A 22,723-nucleotide genomic window follows, 5' to 3' on the forward strand; every position below is an offset into this window, starting at 1 on the left:
TATTCAGGCTTTGCATTCTGGGATATGTAGTTTTCACAGTGCTACAGTAAATCTATTACGCATGCGCTGAAATGACCAACCGCGTGCAGTGGGCGTGGTTTATGTTACACACGTGATATTGGTAGTTGATTGACAGCTGCTGAGACGGAAGTGATGTATGTGCTGTGTGACAGTCAGCACAGAGAGGAGGAGACATGGTGAGTGCCGCCGGGCTGTAGTGACACGTCTCATCATGGTAGGAATGGAGTGCATCTGTAGTGTTCTCCCTCTTGTTGCTACGGCTTTGGCCAGTATTACATGAGTACATATGGGAAATTAGTGACGCTGTTCTGTAGCAGTGATCCACAACCTGAGGCTCTCCAGCTGTTGTGAAACTACAACTCCCACCATGCCAAGACAGCCTCTGTGCTGCAGCTACAACTCCCAGCATGCCTAAACAGCCTCTGGGGTGCAACTACAACCCCCAGCATGCCTGGACAGCCTCTGGGGTGCAACTACAACCCCCAGCATGCCTGGACAGCCTCTGGGGTGCAACTACAACGCCCAGCATGCCTGGACATCCTCTGGGGTGCAATTACAACCCCCAGCATGCCTGGACAGCCTCTGGGGTGCAATTACAACCCCCAGCATTCCTGGACAGCCTCTGGTGTGCAACTACAACTCCCAGCATGCCTGGACAGCCTCTGGGGTGCAACTACAACTCCCAGCATGCCTAGGCAGCCTTTGGGGTTCAACAACAATCCCCAGCATGCCCAGACAGCTGCCGTGAACCTGCGTCCCTCTTGCTGGCAGTTGTTTCATGCCGCTGGTTGAGGAACAGTGTCCTATAGCAGTTTGATTTCCGGAAATCCCAGTTTGTCATAACCTCAGTCATAGTAGACAAGTCAGTTGTTGGTGTGCCCATCATGACTAGTGTTGAGCGAACCTGTCGAAGTGTATCCAGTCAAAATGCTGTATCTATGTTTTCCAGGACTGCTTAGGGTGGCTTCCAGCGCTGAGCGCGCTCCTCTCCCGGCTCTGTGTCACATGATCAGTGGGACTTAGTCGGGCCCCATAGAGCTCCATTATAAGTACGACTTATCTTGTTAGCACGGTCTTCTCCTGGGTACTATTACACGGAACGATAATCGGGCCGATTATCGCCCCATGTAATAAATACAACGATCAGCCGATGACAACGATCTTTGGCTGATCGTTGATATAGGTTTGGACCTATTTTCGGCGTTCGTCGACCTTGCACCGCTAACTGTGATAGCGGTGTGCGGCCGGCGACTGACAATATATATTACCTATCCACGTTCCAGGGCTGCTCCTGCGGTCTTCTTCTCCCCGGGTCCTGCGTGCTCTAGCTTCAGAGTGGCCTGTCAGCTGACAGGCCGCCCAGCAAATCACAGGCCGCGGCAGTCCCGGCCTGTGATTGGCTAAGCGGCCTGTCAGCTGACAGGCCACTCTGAAGTTAGAGCACACAGGACCCGGGGAGAAGAAGACCGCAGGAACAGCCCTGGAACGTGGATAGGTAATGTATATAGTTAATCAAGGGCTGCAAGGGCATCGGTAACTATGTCCCTGCAGCCCTTGTTTAACGATTATCGGGCCGTGTAATAGGTCTAGTTTACAGGTATTATCGGGCCCATATCGGCCCGTGTAATACCACCCTATCTCCAGTTGGTACAGGTATGAACACTCAGACCTGGACCCATCAAAACTTTTGACATGTCTCTATGACATGTCCAAAGTTTTATGAAAAGACAGTGACGCTTTAATCTCATGGCTTTATAAAGTTATTACCGTCATGTCACTTTTTATCTGATCACCCGCTGCAGGCAGAGAGTTGACCATAAGGCGATATGAACCGATTACAGAGGTCCACATAAGGCAGTGTTCACACCTGTGGCCATTGGTCAAGTACTATCTATTAGTGTGTACAATGACTTTTCTTTTTTACTCTATAGGTTATCTCAGAAGCTCCAGAGATCATTTTTAGGATCCGTGGCGGGCTAAGTCTGTCATTTTCATTGGCTACAGCAAATGGTATGTTTTTATTTTAATTGATCATTCAGCAATGTCCTAACGACAATCACCACTGCTCCTGACTTCACACACCTTCCTCTCCCCAGCAGCAGCAGCTAACCAGCATTCTGTACACGGGGTTGGGCTTGGTGATGCTACTGGGGAATGGAAGGAAAGTGGGAGCACGGAGCATCACTGAATGGTCATCAGTGACAGCTCCAAGCCCACCCTGCCCTACCTCCTCCTACCAGCCTCGTCCTTCCTCCATCAGTGCCTACTGCGCAAGGAAAGATGTGTACAGTATGTCTGCAAGGGGCCATGTATCTGCCTTCAAGGGGCCATGTATCTGCCTTCAAGGGAGGGAGATATAGGACAGCAAGGGGACATGTATATGCCTGCAAGCGTGGAGGTATATGGCAGCAAGGGGACACAATCTGAGCCTGTAGAACTGCAGTATAAATCATGAGGGAGGAACAGGGCAGAAGGTGGTGGATTTCAGACTTCTTTGCTACCTGTACTAGTATTTAGCTAAATTATGGATTATAATGGAACCATGAGATTTAGCAGCCATCTTTATGGTGTGACCTGCAGCTCCTGCCAGACTGCTCTCAATGTGCTTAGATACTGCAGGAAGGCCTTTTACTAGGAAATCAGGAATAGAGTTCACATTTCTTACACAGTAAGTAAAATGTCTAACAATGTAAAGAAAAAGTTCTTTTTGTTTCTTAATGTAGAATCCTCTTGTAAGAAAGCCTTGGCAAAAGAGCTTAACAGTCTGTCCTCTAAGCTTCTGTCTGAATCCTTGGTCTTCCATGTCAGCCGCTCTTCGCTCTACATATGGCCTAACACTGGAGTCAGCACATCACCCAATGACCTGACGGATGCCGCTCCATGTAGAGATGTCTTTAGCTTCATTCAGTGAGCAGAATGTCATTTCTTTTTTCCACATTGCTGTTACTGTGAAAGTGAACGCAATTCACATGTGGTTTTATTCCCCTCTAGATCTGAGGATGACGACTCTAGGCGCAGATCTTCTAAAAAGAAAGAGAAAAAGCAGCAGGAGACGGTAGGAGGCATAGTGAAAAGCTTTTATTCTTATTCAAATGATTGCCTCTATGTATAATTCACAGACGTTCAAGATGTTTTAGCTAAATGTTATCATTTAGAAATCGATTGGCCTCATAGAATTACAGTGGTGATACTCAGCAGACAGGGCACAAGTGAAATGAAATGCACTATGTGTGATAGGTAATTCTTGATATTTAGCAGATAACTGAAATCTCATCTGTGCTTATTGTCAGCAGCAGGTAGTGAACCTCAGCCCCATGTTTGAAATGTCTACAACTTCTAAGGCAGTGGCTCCAACAATGAAATACAACACACAATGTCGTCATCTTGTGAACATCACGCTGCCTATGGATACTGCTGTGTCTCTTCCCGCAGATGAGAAGTGGGGCAGGTCAGTATACACATCCAAAATCTTTCATGCTCCATGATTCAGCCAGGTTACAGGTACAGCACCTCTGTTATTGTATACAGCTACAGCCCTGTACTGAAATCAGACAAGTGTAATACAGCATCATTTTTACATCCGTATTATGGGCGTATGTCCCTGTCTGATCCCAACAAAAATTCATAGCGATCTATGATGTATTGGACCGACAGTTGGACAGGGACTTGTGACTCTAATACAGATGTAAAAATGTGGCTGTATTACACTTGTCTGTTATTACCACCAGAATAACAAACGACAGCGTTGTGAGATAAAACACTGATTTATTTCTGAGCAGTGTACAGAAGATCCTTGTGAACAAGTTGGCGCAGCAACTTGCTGACATGGAGAAGTGCCTGATGAAGTATATGAAGGGAACCGCCATTTGTGTGGCAGAACCATTTCACTTCATGTTACCGGGAAGCGGAGAACTTGTCACTGTGGTTTATCCTGCAGGAGTTGCAGAGTCTCAGCTAGAAGATTATAGAAAGGTGGGTAGCATATAGGAAAGCTCCAGTAGTGAAGCATTTTTTTTTTGTAGCATTTAAAAAAAATATATACATTCAGGAGTTTTTGTTGCCTTTGAATAGTCAACTGATTCTCTCATCACATGGTTCAAGGATTTTTTAAATTAAAAATGTAAGAAAATGCAAAAGAGGAAGAAAACCTATTAAGGTCTATGGGGAAAAAACTCAACACCTTCAGCATGCTACATTGTTTATTGTAACTGAACATTTAGGCTATGTTCCCACACAGTATTTTTGGGTCAGTATTTTGCAATCAGAACCAGGAGTGGATTGACAACACAGAAAGGCTATGTTCCCACACTGTTGTGGATGGCCACTATTTAATGTCAAATAATTGCTGTTGTTTTAAAATAACAGCAATTATTTGCCATTAAATGACATCCATCCACTTTGTGAACAGAGCCTTTCTGTGAAAATACTGTAAAAATACTGAGTGGGAACATAGCCATAGTCCAAAACATTTGGTGCTCATTCCACTTTATTTATAAAGGGGAGAATTTTAGAAACATGAATGTAGGGTGCACCATATGTAAGTAATATCTCTGTTCTATCCATTGTTTAGGCATTACATAGTGAGTTTAACCTTCCCCTTGACCGACCATTTTTCAGAAGAGCCAATGCTTATCATTTTCCAGATGAGCCGTACAAAGATGGATATCTCCGAAACCCACATGCACATCTGAACCATCCTGCTCTAGAGGGGGGCATTGTGAGTACTGTTATCACTCTATAGCACACACACAACATTAGAAGTGCCTCACTTTAATCTCTGTGTACTTATCTTCCCCTTGGAAGCTGCAAATAGCTCTTTTCTTCCTATGTCCTAAGCTGAATCTGTGATGTATTGGCCCCAGAAAGGCAGGGATGTGAGCAGAGAATGCAAGCTACCAGGGGCCACATGCAGGAGTAATAGAATAGCACACAGCCTGCAGGGAGAGGGGGGAGTACACTGAGATGACGGAAAGCCTTGAGGTTTTCAAATACAAGTATATTACACTTTAAGGCTGCGTTCACACTACGTATATTTCAGTCAGTATATTTCAGTCAGTATTGCAACCAAAACCAGGAGTGAATTAAAAACACAGAAAGGATCTGTTCACACAATGGTGAAATTGAGTGGATGGCCGCCATATAACAGTAAATAACTGCCATTATTTCAATATAACAGCCGTTGTTCTAAAATAACAGCAAATATTTGCCATTAAATGGCGGCCATCCACTCAATTTCAACATTGTGTGAACAGATCCTTTCTGTGTTTTTAATCCACTCCTGGTTTTGGTTGCAATACTGACTGAAATATACATATACAGACTGAAATATACGTAGTGTGAACGCAGTCTAAAACATGAGCATGAGACCTATTTAGCTAGGGTATTTTACCAGAATACCCCTTGAAAGAATAAATCTACCGTTTACAAGAACTTTCTGTTTAGTTGTAACACTGACAACTAAAGGATTTGTCTGGTTTTAAAACACAATTTGTTATACTCTTATTAAGGAAATGTTATTAATAGGGGGTCTCTGTTTAGGATTTTTGCCAAAAAGGACAGCTGCTACAAAGAGCGTCTCTTGCTTTGGAGGGTTGTCCTGTCCTGCGTTGTTACACTGACAACTCATCGATGTGAAAGGCTCTGTGTGATTCTTGCTTCCAGGGCTGTGGAGTCTGTAAGCCGCAGCTCCGACTCTAACTCCTGAATTTTATCAGGACCGACTCCTGACTCCTGCTCCTTCATAAATGGCTGGTCATATACCAGGGGAGTTATTTATCACACTGGCTCAGCAGCTTCTCCCTAATGTCCTACATGATCCTGGCGCGACTTCTGAGTGAATAATGGAATAACGTATATAAAGCAGCTTCTCCTGTGTGTGCAGTTGATGCAGCCAGTCTCCAGCCTCCATGTCCTGAACTACTCACAACTAGACTAGAGGGAGCAGGTAGTCTTTTCCTATCTTCTATGTTTCTAACTAAATATTCACCATACTTAAAGAAACACTGCTAACAATGCCAGGTACCTGTAATATAGAGGTCAGCCATAGTGATATAGAAGGTCACACAGCCTGCTGCAGCCATAGCGCACACCACACACACACTCTGCTTGCTGTATCCATAGCACACATACACAAAGCCTGCTGCAGCCATAGCACACATACACACACAGCCTGCTGCAGTCATAGCACACACACACACAGCCTGCTGTAGTCATAGCGCACACCACACACACACACACACAGCTTGCTGCAGCCATAGCACACACACACACAGCCTGCTGCAGTCATAGCACATATCTTCATATTACACTGCTGCTCATATACAGTCATCCAGCATTCAGGAAGAGAACAGCCCAGATCTCCCCCACACAAAGGACTCTTCCAGCTCAGAAACAAACTTCCAAATAGTGACCGACAACATTTCCATGATCACCCTTATGTAATAGGGCCAGTGTCCTATTAGAATGTTGCTCATAATATATATTCATGAGCAAAACTTGAAAAATTCATATCAAAATTCAGTTCTACATTTTTTTTAAAGATTTTTTTTAAAGCTGGAGTCGGTACATTTTTTTTTCCGACTCCAGCCAAAACTAGCTCTGACTCTGGCTCCGGGTCCGACACCAGCCAAAACTAGCTCCGACTCCACGAATCCGACTCCACAGCCCTGCTTGCTTCTGTGGTGGCACTGCAGGGGTACCTAAAAACTTTCCCTTGAAAAAAAAAGTTTCCCTTCAAATAACAGCCATGTGGAAGAATGCAAGTGGTTTTTAGCAACAAGCAGAATGTGCTTCAAGTATACAAACTGAGTGGCCAAAAACTGCATCACAAAACAGGAGCAAATCAGGAGCACTTAATGGGTGTAATAATGTGTCTAACTGTGTTAATACTGCCTTAATAGAGTAACAGTTCAAAGAGACATAGTAGTTGGCACTACCTAGTGTGTGGCCGGGCCCGCTAGTAGAAATGGTGGTGCTCTGACAAGGAAAAGAGACAGTCCATGTAATCACAATTGTAAGTATAGAGAGAGACTGTGGACACTCACCGTGAAATAGACTTTATTGCTTCATACAAAGGCCACGTGGCTCTTTCAAGCGTGCAGAGGCACATGAAGCAGCTGTCAAGGCGAAGGGTTTGACGTCTCTCGTTTTTACCTGCCACATTTGTCTTTGTATGAAGCAATAAAGAAAGTCCATTTCATGGTGAGTGCCCACAGTCTGTCTCTACACTTCACTTAGGATTGCCTTAATAGAGTATTTCTTCTCCCTGTAGGTCTCCTTGGTGCAGGGAATCTATAGTTACCATCACTATATGCAGGACCGTATGGATGACAATGGCTGGGGCTGTGCCTACCGTTCCTTGCAGACCATCTGTTCCTGGTTTAACCATCAAGGTTATAGTGACAGATCCATTCCAACACATAGAGAGATTCAGCAGGTATGTTTCCTTACTATCCACCAGAATGAGCACACCAATGCAGCTAAATGGTACAGATCTGTGCAGAAAATAACCTAAACTTTTGTTTTTATGATACAACCTACTGAAAAAATAGTACAGCTTTGGGTGGTTGCGGCAGCCTGTTTATTGAATTGTGACCCCATTCATTTCTATCAGGGAAGGGATTGCACAACCCAGTGATTCCTTGCTGTGCTTCTTGCTGCTGCGTAATCAGCTCTGATGTTGCTTCAGTTCAGCTCAGTGTAGAAAGCATACTTCAGGGCCTCAGTAATATCTAAACCATGACCTCTGCGTTCTATAGCAGCAGCACTTGCCATTGTGCTATCCAAGCTCTTCTTTGTTACGTCACCTACACATTTTTCCCTGGGATCCAAATACTACTAGGTTTCAGATGCACTTTAAAAACTGGACATAAGGTGGCAGCAGCACCAATTGGTCTATAATACTAGAACCTTTCTGATAACGGAGACAGTAGCCCACTGTTGATTCAGAAGGCAGAGCTGGATGGTATATATATATAACACAGTTAAATAAAGGGATGTACCTGATAAAGATAAAGGAACAGGCAGAAAATACATGGAATAATAGATATCTATACTGGAGCTATATGTCCACAAGTAGGATCTAAGAGTCTTAGGACATTGACTGGGGATATTATGCCAAGCCAAACAATCTGCAGACAGCCGATTTGGAGAATGTTTGGCTTGGCATAATATCCCAATGTTCTAAGACTCCAAGATAGAGTGAGACTTGACTTGAAGGGACATCTCTTTGCCTAAGAGATGTGAGAGAGCTATTTTGCTTATCCTTTATCATTGTTAGACAGTGTCACTAAGGCGGGGCTTGGATGGTGCAGAGAAGTGCACATAGAGTAAGGGGGTGATAGCATCACTTTAACCCCTTAGTGAGCGTCAATACGGCTTTTTACGATGTTCACTAATGGGCTCTATTCTGCTGCCATCAGCTTTTTACAGCGATTGCACAGAATAGTGTAGCGGCGCCGGTAAGGCCCGCACCCCGTCCTCTCAGCTACCAGAGGTAGCTGGTCCCCACCGTTGTTAACGTTATAGCGGTGGCCGCCGGTACCGGGCATTGCCGGCGCCGCAGCATGCTCTAATTTTTCCTCACCACAAATCCACGGGGAGAGAAGATGAAAAAATGTCTCCCCCCCTCCCCCCAGATTAACCCCCTAGTGGCCAGTAGCAAACCCTCCCCAGGCGGCCATCACTGTGAGCAGACTATGTCTTTTTTTTTTTTTTAAACTCGTTTATTAAAAGTGTCAGGCATCGTAAATACATACAGGACATGTGTTCGCATACAGGAAAGCATACATACAAGAAGGTTCCACAAAAGTATAGTCCTTGTTATGCGTCATATTCTAGTTACGAGGCAAAAAGCATACTACAGAAACATTAACATAAGGCAAGGTCAGTACATTCCCAAAACCCTTAAAGGATGAGCTAAAGAGCATCGCAACTCACTGTTGAAATAAGAAAATCTCATCAGTACAAAGAAAAGAAAAAAGTTAAAGTAAATATCCTAGATATACATAAGGCTAAGGAGTAGAGGCAGACAAGGTATCCCTAAGACGTGTAAATCCGTTCGTGGAATAATTAGTAGCCGAGTGTTTACACCACATTCCCCATACCTTATGGAGCTTGGCAGGGCATCCTCTGTGTTTAAATACTAAATTCTCATAGGACACTACAGTATTTACTAAAGTTACCCATTCGGATAACGTGGGAGGTTTAGGATCCATCCACTTGAGTGCAATAGCCTTCCTAGCCATGAACAGTGCTTCTTTTAGACAGATCAGCTGGTGATGAGTCCATGTTTCATCATCCAGGATACCGAGCAAGCATCCCTTGGGTTCTAGCGTAATAAAATATCCTATTAGATGCAGCAGAGGTATTCCTATACCCAGCCGCTTTACTGCATATTCTTATAGCAATGGCTACCACTTGATGTGAAGCTTCTGGCAGCCAAGGGGAGTAAAGTGACTGTACCACACACATTGTGAACAGCACCTGGCGTCTCCACCTCCTCCGCCTCACAAATTTCTGTACGTGACTTCACTCTCGTCACACCCTGGAGCAGTGAGGATGGTAAGCACTTGGTTCCCAGTACATTAAGCTATATAAGGTCATGCAAAAAGCCAGCCAGAGAAAATTAACTATGTACAGACCACCTTACAGGTCTGTTGGCATTTTAAGCATCCAGAGTTTTATTGTGGCCCATAGGAAAATGGACATGCTTTGATTTCTGCTCTAGTCCAGTAAAAGGCGAGCTGGAGTCTCATGTGAGCCGCATCCTGTGCACATTTATATAGTACGCAAGAGGTCTGCAAGTAGCCACGATCCTTAGACACTATCGAGTTCCAGACACTGCACAGCGTAATTGGTTAAAAGAGGTCTTTGACCAGACCAGTTTACATACTGCGGCATATTGAGTGTTCTGGACAGTGACGATCCTGCTATTTGGACCATGGCTCTATATGCATCAAACCGTTTGGACGGTATTACAGTACTCACGGTGATACCTCTACAGTAATACTCTAGTAATAATAGCCATTTCTACAGTGAGTGGTCCATACCTACTACATCCATTTTTTAACTTCACTTTATCGCACATTTTACCAGACTTAAAATGATGGAGGCAGCTGTCTGTGTGCTGTAAAGTGCAGTCTGTGGAATTCTGGAAGTTCCTATTTATTCTGAAGGATACAATCTTTGTTTTACAGGCTCTTGTTGATGTCGGAGACAAACCTTCCAGCTTTGTTGGATCTCGGCAGTGGATTGGCTCCATAGAAGTACAGTTGGTGCTTAACCAGCTGCTTGGTGTCACATCAAAAATTATGTTTGTCAAGTAAGTGTCAAAAATGTAGTCTGACATTTCTTTTTCTTATTATAAGATTACAACTGAGTGCACCTAAAGCAAGATTTAAAGGGGTATTCCCTCCAAAAAGATTTTTGCTTTAATAAATTGCCCACCCCTAGCTTTTCATCTTTCCAATATACATTTATTACGGATTATGCACAGTTTTGCTGTTTTCTGGGTGCACTCACTCCCTCTGTTTGCATAAAATCATCAAATTTTAGTCCTGCCCGACACCGCTCCCTGTTCCTGACCCCCACCTTCGGTGACCTCCATCTCTTCAATGGGCAGGGTGTGCGATAATAACCCTGCCCATTGAAGAGAGGGATGACAGTCTCCCCCTGAAGAGAGGCACACAGCTGGCCCATATCCCTCTGTTTGCCACCCCCCTCCATCCACAGCACCCTCAACGCACCCCTAACCCCGGGACATACATATATGTTACACTATAACCCGTCCAGCACCTGCTACACTCCGCCGCTACAAATCGCCCCCGCACCCCCGTCGCCGCTGCTCTCCCTTGCCCAGCACAATCGTCCCCATCCTCCCCTTCCACCTGCCGCCACTGCTCTCCCTTGCCCTGCACAATCATATCCATCCTCCCCTTCCGCCTGCCGATAACACCTGATTGTGTTATCGGTGTCAGGCCGGGGGATCGGAGCGGAAGAGCAGCGGCGGTGCCGGGCTGGGGGCCGGTATTGGTGAGCAGCCTCTGTTTGCATAAAATCATCAAATCTTAGTTCTGCCCGACACCGCTCCCTGTTCCTGACCCCCACCTTCAGGTGACACAGTTTCACCTTCCTTCCGCCTGCCGCCGCTGCTCTCCAGTACTGGCCCCCAGCCCGGCACCAATGTGCAGCGGCGGCAGGCGGAGGGAAGGTGAGGGTTGATGGGGATGATTGTGTTATCGGTGTCAGGCCGGGGGACCGAAGCGGAAGAGCAGCGGCGGTGCCGGGCTGGGGGCCGGTATTGGTGAGCAGCCGCGGCAGCAGGTGGAGGGTGGCGGGGTAGGATGAGGATGATTATGTGATATCGGTGTTGGGCCGGGGGACCGGAGCAGGAGAGCAGCGGCGGAAGGGGAGGATGGGGATGATTGTGCTGGGCAAGGGAGAGCAGCGGCGGCAGGCGGAAGGGGAGGATGGGGATGATTGTGCTGGGCAAGGGAGAGCAGCAGCGGAAGGGGAGGATGGGGATGATTGTGTTGTCAGTACCGGGCCGGGGGACCGATGCAGGAAAACAGCAGCAACCCAGGCGGTATGATTGCAGACCGAATGCCCACATTAGTTCCCCCCACACTGCACCGAGACCACCCCCAACCCCCATGTAAGCCTCCTCCCGTATCCTGCTATCCATCCACATCTGTGACCTGATCTATTGTGATGTGGATGGATTGCAGCTTGCTGGTACCGGTGGTTTTACACAATATATCAGGTCACAGAACTTCTGTAGAACAACAGGTCCCAGCAAGCTGCTATCCGTCCACATCACAATATATCAGGTGACATAGTTTCTGATTTGGATGGATAGCAGCTTTTTCTGTGGAAAAAGCAGGTCCCAGCAAGCAGCGAGAAGCCCTGCATGCTGGGAAATGTAGTTTCCTGGCCAGCGCCATATTGGATTTAGACGGCTTTTAGAAAAAACTTTTTCTCAGGAATGGCAGCAGCTAGAAAGACAGGAGATGGCTCCAAATACTCAGGGCTACTTGGTGAGTAAGACCAGCTAGGTTTGGGAGCATTTCATTTTTTTAGCTCTTGGAGGGGGAATACCCATTTAAAGGTGAAGTTGGGGGGGGGGAATAATTACGGTCTGAGGGTGGGGGGGGGGACATAATAAATAAGGTATAATTACCTCTCCTGGTGCCCATGCAGCACCGTGTCCTGCTCCCAGACTGTTGACAGTTTGCATATATCCCCTCCTGCTATGCTTAGACCCAACTGACGGATGCCCTGCTTACAATGTAAACTCATAATGGGCAAAATAATTCTCTATACCCAGTCTCTGCAGATCCATTTCCTGTCCTGGCCATGGGATATCTATCAGCTTTTTTATATGAACAGGAATAACAGGATTTTAAATTGTCACTTCTATTTAAAAAACAAACAAACAAAAAAAAAAAGTATGATAGCCTACATGACCTATAACATATTTCTAGACCACTTAATTTACCAAAAATCACTCCTTATCCATGAAAAAACTGCAAGACATCTAGTGGCCAAGATTTTATAGCTATCTGCTGTTTACTACTAGTTGTTAGCTGTAATCTGTCAGTATGTGCAGGAGAGAGAGAGAAAGCAATCCTGGGCTGTGTGCATGCAATATAAGGCTCTCAGTCCTGGTCTTCAGGGACTGGTAAATTGATGCTTACCTCTCATCTCAGAAGCATCAGGACAGTAGTTAGTGTAAGCCCTTCCTTGCTGTGCTGCTGAATCTTTGTTTTTCAAATCATCTCATAAAGTGTTTGCAAAGCCAGTGCATCCACAACCCCTTCTCCCCCAACATTTAATTAATAGTGGTGCAGTACAGTGCACCTTCACCAGCACTAAATCATGGCATTGCATAGAGGAGTATGTGCTGTGATTGGCTACAGAAATAAGGGAATCAGACATAGCTGCCTGATAGCTTTTTGTCCCCATTTAACAATAATGTTTGTGCAGCGTTTGTGCAACTACAACCCCCATCATGCCCTATTGAAAGTTTATTATGGAAGTTCTAGTTCTGCAACAGATTAGAGAATTACACAGTACACGACAGGAAAACAGTGGCACATTAGAACTACATCTAACAGCATGATGTGTGTGGTAAGCTGTAGAACCACATCTCCCAGCACGATGATTGTGGTAATATGAAGGGCTCTCCCAGCATGGTGTGTGGTTATATGCAGGACTACATCTCATACTGGGATTTGTAGTTCTGCAACAGACTACTAGAGGATGACACAGTACACTAGGTGCCATGTGGGTACATGTGTACATGTAGGGTACATGTGCAGCCTACTACTACCCACCTCATCTACTATACTACTGCCTACTCACTACTACTTCCCTCATTTACTATAATGCTTCCTACTACTTCCCTCATTTACTATAATGCTTCCTACTACTACTACTCCCTTCATCGACTGTACTTCTGCCTATTACTACTCCCCTCATCTACAATACTGCTGTCTACTACTACTTCCCTAATTGCCCCCAAGTGGGGTGGGGAGGGGGCATGGTTAGCTGTGGCATAGCTAGTGGGGTGGGGACAGGGCTAGAGTGGGTGTGGTAAGAAAAGGGCCAACAATTTCTGAACAGCTGGGTGCCCATGGTCCCCTTGTTCCTGCCCTGATGGCCATAAAATGAATTTGCTGATAATGACTATTGTTTTGTTTATAGTATTATAGCAGTGATAATGACAGTGACCATATTTATTGTCTTCACAGCCAGGGTACAGAGCTGGCATCCAGAGGGAGGGATCTTGTTACTCACTTCCAAACAGAAGGAACTCCCGTGATGATTGGTAAGAGTGTATAGTGATATAACAGTAAAGAGTGGAAGTGTTGTTGGTATCTACAAGTTGCTTTAAAAAACGGGTCCTTTTAGGTTACACATATTTTAGGAAAAAAAAGTGTTATTTTTAATAGAAATTCCTGAAATCTTGCAGTTTTTACACGGACACTGAAGCCTAGTAATAAGCGGATCACAACTCTGTCATTCACAATAGGCGATGGTCACAGCCTACTGTAAACTAAATCTCAGAATAGTTTCTTACTCATATACATTTTCCCTGCTCTGTCAGATGCATTTATGTATGCTTATAATTCCTATGTGCTCGTTACTATGTATCCTTTTAACTCCAATATTGTTCCCTGTCATCTAATGTAGTAAAAAATTGAACACACAATCCTGATTTAGGGTGCCTTCACACGTACCGGATCCACAGCGGATTTCACGCTGTGAGTTTGCAGCAAAATCCTCTGCAGATCCATGTAGTGTGAAGGTCTATATGGGTTACATATCCGCAGCGGAATATTCATTATCCGCAGCATAAATTCCCTCTTCGGCGCCGCTGTGTGAGTGTCTTCGGGAGCCTCACACACAGCCACGGCGCCAAGCAGATTATGTATGCTGTGGGTAGCAGGATGCGGGGGGTTAAAGGGGCCGGGTCACATACTGGCAGCGGAATGAAAATTCCTCTGCGGGTATGTGACCCATTCAATTCACACTACCAGAAATCCGCTGCGGATACGGTACGTGTGAAGCCACCCTTAAAGGGGTTTACTGGTTTAAATAAAGAGCTTGCTAGGTGTGTATAATAATAAAATACAGTATAATCACCTCTTTTAGACACAGCGCTGGAGTGTACCCTAGTGCTTCCATTCACTTTCCTTGATGATGTGCTTTCTCTGCTCTGCTGATGATGACCTGATCCCACTGCTGCCCCAGTGATCCGCCTCAGAGATTGGCTACAGCTTCTACAGAATATCATCAGAGCAGTATCCGCAGAGTAAGTAAGGGTTAGTTAGGGTTCATTTACACAGAAAGATTATCTGCCAAAGATTTGAAGCCAGAAACAGACTATACGCAAAGATCAGGTCATAAAGGACAGACTGAGATTTCTCCTCTTTTCAAATCCATTCCTGGCTTTGGCTTCAAATCTTTGGCAGATAATCTATTAGATAATCTTTCTGTTTAAATGGACCCTAAATTGTGGCACCAGGGAAGGGCGGAGCATAGAAGCTATAGTATGCTATACTTTATTATTTAACACACCTAGCAGGCTCTGATTTATTGATTATTTAAATACGAGAACCCCTTTCAAATGTCGTATTATTATGAGATGGATTAAGGATTTGCATATGAGATGTTGCCCTATCATTTAATATCTAAGCAGCATCCCAGCCTTTTAATTTAAACAAACACCTTTGCTTTGCCCAGGGGGAGGAGTACTGGCACATACAATTCTTGGAGTAAACTGGAGTGAAACAACAGGAGAAATTAAATACTTAATTTTAGATCCACATTACAAAGGAGCTGAAGACCTACAAACCATTGTGGAAAAGGTATGGTCCAATATGGATAATTATTATTTTCTGTAATTACGGTAACTATAACTTGGATTTGTTTGGAACTAAAACATCCCCTCCTTTTATTTTCTATTACCCCTCCTTAAAAGAAAATAAAAAAATTTAGACATGTCACACAGGCATGTCAAACGTTTTGAAAGGTTAAGGTATTCCAAAGTTCAGGTGCCTACTGATCATTAGGTTAAAGCGACACTGTACAATCTGGGACTCTGTTCGGCAGGTGATGCAGTTATTGTCCTAAAAAACAACTTTTAGGTTACAAACACACACACCGTATACACAGCGTATTTACTGCTGCGATACGCAGCAGATACGCAGCAGACTAGATCTAAATAACTGAACACAGCATCAAATCTGCTGCGTATCTGCTGCATATACGGTGTGTGTGTTTGTACCCTTAAACTCGCAGCCTCGTGCCAAACTGGCGTGGCCTAGAGTGTCTGTGCATTAGGCTGGCACAACCTCTCTGTCCCTTCTCCTCGTCCTCGTCATTATTAGGAATGCCCCAGGCAGGTGTTCTCTTATTCATCAGCTGTGAGAACACTGCACATGGTCTGGATCGTTAAGGCACCTGTGCAGTGTTCACTGCAGAGGAATAGGAAAAATCCTGCCAGTGGCATTCCTAATGATGAATAGGGTGGGGTGGAGGAACAGAGGGGTGGTGCAAGGTTAGGGCACAGACACTCTAGGCCACGGCAGTTTGGCACAGGGTGGCAAGTTTAAGGGTAGCTTCACACATACTGTATTGCGGCGTATTTAACGCTGCATTTTTATCACTGCGTGTTTGGTGCGATTTTTACCTGCGAGTTTTGATTTTCACATGAAAATCATGTGAAAATCAAAACTCGCATGTAAAAATCGCAGCAAAAACGCAGCGTTAAATACGCAGCGATACGGTACGTGTGAAGGCACCCTAAAAGTTGTTTTTTAGGACAATAACTGCATCACCTGCCGAACAGACTCCAGGACAGATCTTGAAATAAAAGCAGCTATCTAAGGTACAAGTGGTTTGGGGGGGGGGGTCAGATTGTGGGTACAGAGTTGCTTTAAAGGGGTTAGCCAGTGCTAAAAAAACATGGCCACTTTTGCACCACTCTTGTTTTCAGATTGGGTGGGGTTTGCAACTCTGTTCCATTTAAGTAAATGGAGCTTAATTGCAAACCAAACCTGACCTGGTCACAAGACTGGGGCAAAAGTGGCCATGTTTTTGTAGTGCTAGATAATCCCTTTAAGTCAGGGAAAGTGCATGGTTGTGTGCATCTCTTTGCAGTTTGCTGTAGGTATTTTCTTTTTAATTAAATGGAATCTGTGAGCTGCAATTCAGGTTTCAAACTGATGAGAACGTGAGATAGCTAATAGGACAAGGAGACACATGGTATTTCTCTTATATAGCTGTATTTCTTCAAGTGTTAGTAGTTGAAACCTGAGTTGCAGTTGACAGATTCACTTTTAGGCTGGGTTCACACTATGTATATTTGAGGCTGTATTTGGTCCTCATGTCAGGTCCTCATAGCAACCAAAACCAGGAGTGGATTGAAAACACAGAAAGGCTCTGTTCACACAATGGTGAAATTGAGTGGATGGCCGCATATAACAGTAAATAACTGCCATTATTTCAATATAACAGCCGTTGTTTTAAAATAACAGCAAATATTTGCCATTAAATGACGGCCATCCACTCAATTACAACATTATGTGAACAGATCCTTTCTGTGTTTTCAATCCACTCCTTGTTTTGGTTGCTATACAGCCTCAAACACACAGCCTCAAATATACGTAGTGTGAACCCAGCCTCAGGGTACAAACACACACGGCATATACGCTGCGTATTTACTGCTGCGATACGCAGCAGATTAGATCTAAATAATAATATTTATTTGTATAGCGCCAACAGATTCCGCAGTGCTATTTAAATATATAAATACATTACAGGTTATATATTAAATTTTATACAATGAATAAATTACAATAACAAATTAGTGACCTGCTCTCAAGAGCTTACAGGCTAGGATGACTGGGAGTAACACGAGAGGCAACAAGTGCTTTATTTGTCAATGTTCCAGTCATTGTACATGGAATCTCTAAGTGCCTATAGGTAACTGGGCGAGCCAGTCACAAGCCATTTTCAAAGCTCAGATAACAAGGACAGTGTACCTAGCACCAAAGAAGTTATAGAGAGGGGATAGCAAAGGGAGACAAGATTACAAAATGTTATAAGCACGCCTGAAGAGATGGGTCTTCAGGGCGCGCTTGAAACTGGGGATGTTGGAAATAAGTCTGAGGTCTTTGGGTAAAGAGTTCCAGAAGTTCTGATTAAAGAAGAGGTTAGTGTAAGATCATTAGAAGAACGCAGAGCACGGGAAGGATGGTAGGTGGAGATGAGGGAGGAGATGTATGGAGGGGCAGAGTTATGGAGAGCTTTATGGGTGAGGGTGAGGAGTTTGAACTGTGTTCTATATTTAATGGGTAACCAGTGCAGTGACTGGCACAGAAGGGAAACGTCGGTATAGCGGCTGGAGAGGAAGATTAGCCTGGCTGCTGCGTTCAGGATAGACTGGAGAGGGGAGAGCTTAGAGAAAGGAAGACCGATTAGTAGGGAGTTACAGTAGTCAAGACGGGAATGGATCGAGGCGACAGTCAGAGTCTGAGCGGTGTCAGTGGTAAGAAATGGACAGATTCTGGAGATGTTTTTGAGATGAAGATGACAGGAGCGTGTAAGAGCTTGGATATAGGGAGTGAAGGATAGGTCAGAGTCTACCATGACCCCCAGACATCGAGCTTGATGCACAGGAGTTATGCTAGTACCACAGAATGAGAGTGAAATATCGGGTTTAGGTTTGTTAGAGGGAGGAAATACAAGAAGTTCAGTTTTAGAGAGATTAAAGAGTCACTGTCGCATTTTTTTTTTTTTGCAGAAATCAATAGTCCAGGCGATTTTAAGAAACTTTGTAATTGGGTTTATTAGCCAAATCTGCCATTATCTGCATGTAAAAAGCCTTTTCCCAGGTCCCCCCCTCCTTCCTCTTTTTCATCCACTCTGAAAAATCTGAAAATTGTGACTTGTTGCAGGAGACGTCCCCTGTCTGTTCTAGGGAGAGGGGAGGGGGGAGGAGGAAGGAGGGAGTTAGCCGGCAGCAGAAAGCAGATAACAGAGGATTACAGGCAGGGAGCTGGGTGACAGCTGTTAAAGAGAGCAAATAGGCAGTCACTTGTATTTTGCAGGAAGGCAGGGGAGATATCGCGGGAGGAGGTATATAACTTGGTGTCATCAGCATAGAGATGGTATTGCAGGCCAAACCTGCTGATGGTCTGTCCGATGGGGGCTGTATAGAGGGAGAAGAGGAGGGGACCCAGGACTGACCCCTGGGGAACCCCAACAGTAAGAGGTAAGGGAGAAGAAGCAGAGCCAGAGAAGGTCACACTGAAGGAGCGGTCAGAGAGGTAGGAAGAGAACCAGGAGAGAACAGAGTCCTTAAGACCAAGAGAGCTGAGCATGGAGAGGAGAAGCTGGTGGTCCACAGTGTCAAACGCTGCTGAGAGATGCAGGAGAATCAGCAAGGAGTAGTTTCCTTGTGACTTGGCCTTCAGCAGATCGTTTGACACCTTGGTGAGAGCAGTTTCGGTGGAGTGAAGGGGTCGGAAGCCAGACTGTAGAGGGTCAAGAAGAGAGTTATCAGAGAGATAGCGAGTAAGGCGAGAGTAGACAAGACGTTCCAGGAGCTTAGAGATGAAGGGGAGATTGGAGACAGGTCGATAGTTGGCTGCACAGGATGGGTCTAAAGAAGGTTTTTTCAGTAGCGGGGTGATTACAGAGTGCTTGAATGAGGAGGGAAAGATACCAGAGGAGAGGGAGAGGTTGAATATTTTGGTGAGGTGAGTAGTGACAGCAGGAGAGAGGGACTGGAGGAGGTGGGAGGGAATAGGGTCACTAGGGCAGGTAGTAGGACGAGAGGAGGAGAGTAGCTTGGAGACTTCTTCCTCTGTCACTGGATCTAAAGCAGAGAGTGAAGAGAAGGTGGGAGAGGGGATGGGATCTATGGGGCTGGGAGGTGATTTCAGAACGGATGGTGTCAATTTTGGATTTGAAGTAGGAGGCCAAATCTTTAGCACAGAGGTCAGTGATAGGTGACTGAGCTTTGGGCTTGAGAAGAGAATTAAAGGTGTCGAAAAGGCGTTTTGGATTTTTTGACAGTGAAGAGATGAGGGAGGTGAAATAAGATTGTTTGGCAAGGTGAAGGGCAGAGTAATAAGATTTGAGGGTGAATTTGTAATGAATGAAATCCGCGGAGGTTCTCGATTTCCTCCACAGACGTTCAGCAGTCCTAGAGCACCGCCGAAGAAAGAGTTTCTGGGGTGTGCCAGGGCTGCCGGCATCTGTGGCGGGGTGTGCGGAGAGTAGGGGGGCTAGAGTCTAGGGTCGTTTTCAGGGTGTGGTGGTAGTGTTGTGTGGCAGTGTTTGGGCAGGTGAGGAATGAGATTGGGGACAGTGAGGATTGTAGGGAGTCTATGAGTTGTTGTGTTGATGCCACGCAAATTTCTATATAAGTGTGGGGTAGGAGTGTCAGGAGGGGGGCGATTGTTTGTAATTGTGAAAGAAAGGAGGTTGTGGTCTGATAACTCTGAGAAAAGTTGGAGATGGAAAAGTGTCGGAAGAAGATCAGGTCCAGGGAATTCCCACCCTTGTGTGTGGGAGAGTTCGTTAGCTGTGAGAGGCCGAAAGAGGTGGTTAGAGAGAGAAGCTGAGAGGCGTGAGAGGAAATAGGAGTATCGACAGGAATGTTGAAGTCACCCAGGATTAGTGTGGGAACTTCAGCAGATAAGAAATGAGGGAGCCAGGTGGCAAAGTGGTCAAGGAATTGTCGTGGAGAGCCAGGGGGACGATAGATAACAGCAAATCTGAGGGGAAGTGGGCGGATGGTGGGTAGGATAGAAAGAAAACACAAGACATGTAGATGAGGGCAGATAGAAAGTTGAGGAAATATTTCATGTTGAGTAGTTTGTCACTTACAAAAGTATGTTTGAAGAGCTGTTTTTTCTGTTCAATTCTGATCCAATTCTGGCCTAATTCTAAATATTACACTTAAAGTTGGCACTTTAAGCTGGCATTTTAAGATGTTCTATAATGAGACCATAACTGAACACAGTATCGTATCTGCTGCATATCTGCTGCGTGTGTTTGTACCCTTAAGAGTATAAACCCACACACCGTATACGCAGCGTATTTACTGCTGCGATACGCAGCATATTAGATCTAAATAACTGAACACAGCATCAAATCTGCACCATAAAATCTGCTGCGTATCTGTGCAGTGACACTTGTGGCATCTAATATGTACCAGATATTTCCATGCCCAAAGGTAAATTCTTTTGATACTCTGGTTTATCTGTATGTTATAAAGAAAAAGATGAATGCAGAAGCTGATGCTTTTTTGTCTTTCTTTCTTCTCAGGGATGGTGTGGATGGAAGGGAGCTGATTTCTGGTCTGCAGATGCTTACTATAACCTCTGTTTACCACAGCGACCTGTGCTCTTTTAATTAACAGTTTATTTCATTTTCAGCTTATTAAATTATTTTGTTGTATCAACATTTTCTTTTACTTTGCAGCTCTTAAAGCAAATGTACCTCTAGATACACCGCTTGGTGTTTTTTTTTTTTTTTTCATGAACCAAACTGTGCAGCAGCATCCCTGGTTTGGTCTGTTCACGTGAAAAACACCAAGTGATGTACCTAGTGGTACATTTGCTCGTGTTAAAGTGACTATGTACCCACAATCTGTCCCCCCAAACCACTTGTACCTTCGGATAGTTGCTTTTAATCCAAGATCTATCCTGGAGTCCGTTCGGCAGGGGATGCAGTTATTATTTTAAAAACAACTTTTAAACTTGCAGCGCTGTGTCTAACGGCCGGGGCTTACATTTGTATATGCATTAGGCTGGCACAACCTCTCCTTCCCTCCTCATGATTAGGAATGCTCCAGGCAGATTGATTCCTATTCCCCAGCTTTGTGCATAATGAACATGGGCTGGATCGTTAATACACCTGTGCAAAGCTGAAACAGCAGTAAATGTTCCTGGATCATTCCTAATGCTGAGGAGGGAAGGAGAGGTGGTGCCAGCCTAATGCATATACAAATGTAAGCCCCAGCCGTTAGACACAGCACTGTAGGATTTAAAGTTGTTTTTAAAACAATAACTGCATCACCTGTCGAACGGACCCTAGGACAGATCTTGGATTAAAAGCAGCTATCCGAAAGTACAAGCTGTTTAGGGGGGGTCAGACTGCTTTAAGGCAAATACTATGGATGAGCTAAGCTACAGTACTAGTGAAACACTTCGCTAGTCTCTGCCGTCGGCTTGTTAGTCAGCGGTCTTTGAACTCTGTGCCACTGTTCCTGTCCTGGGAAACCTTCAAAGGCAGCCAGCTGACAAGCCAATGGCCAAGACTAGCAAGGCACTTTGCTAGTGCTGTAAATTCGCTAATCCATAGTAAATACTGAAAGTAGGACTCTGGCTACACTAAATAACACTTATTACATAATGAAATGTTTGTGACCTAGCCCCTTCTCCTGCGTCTCAAGAGGGAGAGAACAATTTTCAGTTCCAGCAAGCAAAAGGCTTTAACTGCTCCTTTAAGGCTGGAATCATTTTATATTATGACCTTAAGCCCAAGTCTCAACTGTGGGTCTGATCATATGTGCTGATTTTTGTTTGCAAGTGACGAAACTAAAGCCAGGAATAGATTTGAAAAGGGGAGAAATCTATTTCCTTTATGACCTGTTCTCTGTTTATAGTTTTTTTTTTTCCTGGCTTTGGCTATAATTGCTATGAAAAAAAATCTGTGTAAAAACACCCTAATAATCTAAACTGATGCCATCATTGTCTTTGGTGTTACAGTCATTAGACACATGGTCAGCCAGGAGGAAAATGTTATTTTTCTTTGAGACACACCCCTGACTTAATTCCCCCTTAAATAATTCTCTCACCCCACAGCCCCCCCCCCGATAGTTCCCCTTTATGGTATGTGCACACTATGGATTCTGCCGTGTGCCTCCGTTTGAAGTTCCACCTGTCCCATAGACTCCATTCTATGCACAGGCAAATTTCACCTGCACATACCCATAATGGTAAACTTCTCTGGTGGTATAAGGCAGTGAAGAGGTCAAAGTTTATTAAAATGACGAGTCACCTTTATCACTCTCCAGGAGATTACCTTACATACATCCCCCCGCCCCGGTGATACATTAAAATACACAGTTATACTACACCAATATGCAGACATGCCTCGGCTACATCACATACTTCAAGGA

General features: G+C 44.8%; 1 protein-coding gene across 3 annotated transcripts; it reads left to right on the top strand.

Moving 5' to 3' along the window:
- Window positions 1–119: 119 nt before the first annotated feature.
- Window positions 120–21,001, top strand: UFSP2 (UFM1 specific peptidase 2). Of its 3 annotated transcripts, none has more exons than XM_069977727.1 (12): window positions 120–197; window positions 1,953–2,031; window positions 2,745–2,928; window positions 3,013–3,076; window positions 3,312–3,469; window positions 3,801–3,993; window positions 4,592–4,738; window positions 7,292–7,456; window positions 10,218–10,342; window positions 13,773–13,849; window positions 15,268–15,392; window positions 20,866–21,001. In XM_069977727.1, exons 1-12 carry the CDS (start codon window positions 195–197, stop codon window positions 20,950–20,952), a joined length of 1,407 nt encoding a protein of 468 aa, XP_069833828.1. In that variant the 5' UTR covers window positions 120–194; the 3' UTR covers window positions 20,953–21,001. The 3 variants fall into 3 exon arrangements, with proteins under 3 accessions (XP_069833828.1, XP_069833826.1, XP_069833827.1); XM_069977725.1 differs by having other exon boundaries at window positions 143–235; XM_069977726.1 differs by having other exon boundaries at window positions 143–235; window positions 3,315–3,469.
- Window positions 21,002–22,723: the final 1,722 nt, after the last annotated feature.

Source organism: Dendropsophus ebraccatus, chromosome 7 (genome assembly GCF_027789765.1).
Source record: "Dendropsophus ebraccatus isolate aDenEbr1 chromosome 7, aDenEbr1.pat, whole genome shotgun sequence".
In the NCBI taxonomy this organism is placed as follows: domain Eukaryota; kingdom Metazoa; phylum Chordata; class Amphibia; order Anura; family Hylidae; genus Dendropsophus; species Dendropsophus ebraccatus.

Coding starts and splice junctions, on each gene's coding strand:
- UFSP2 (XM_069977725.1), top strand. CDS start 158: ATGTGCTGTGTGACAGTCAGCACAGAGAGGAGGAGACATGGTGAGTGC. Junction 10,343..13,772: donor TCAAAAATTATGTTTGTCAA/GTAAGTGTCAAA, acceptor TTGTCTTCACAG/CCAGGGTACAGAGCTGGCAT. Junction 15,393..20,865: donor TACAAACCATTGTGGAAAAG/GTATGGTCCAAT, acceptor CTTTCTTCTCAG/GGATGGTGTGGATGGAAGGG.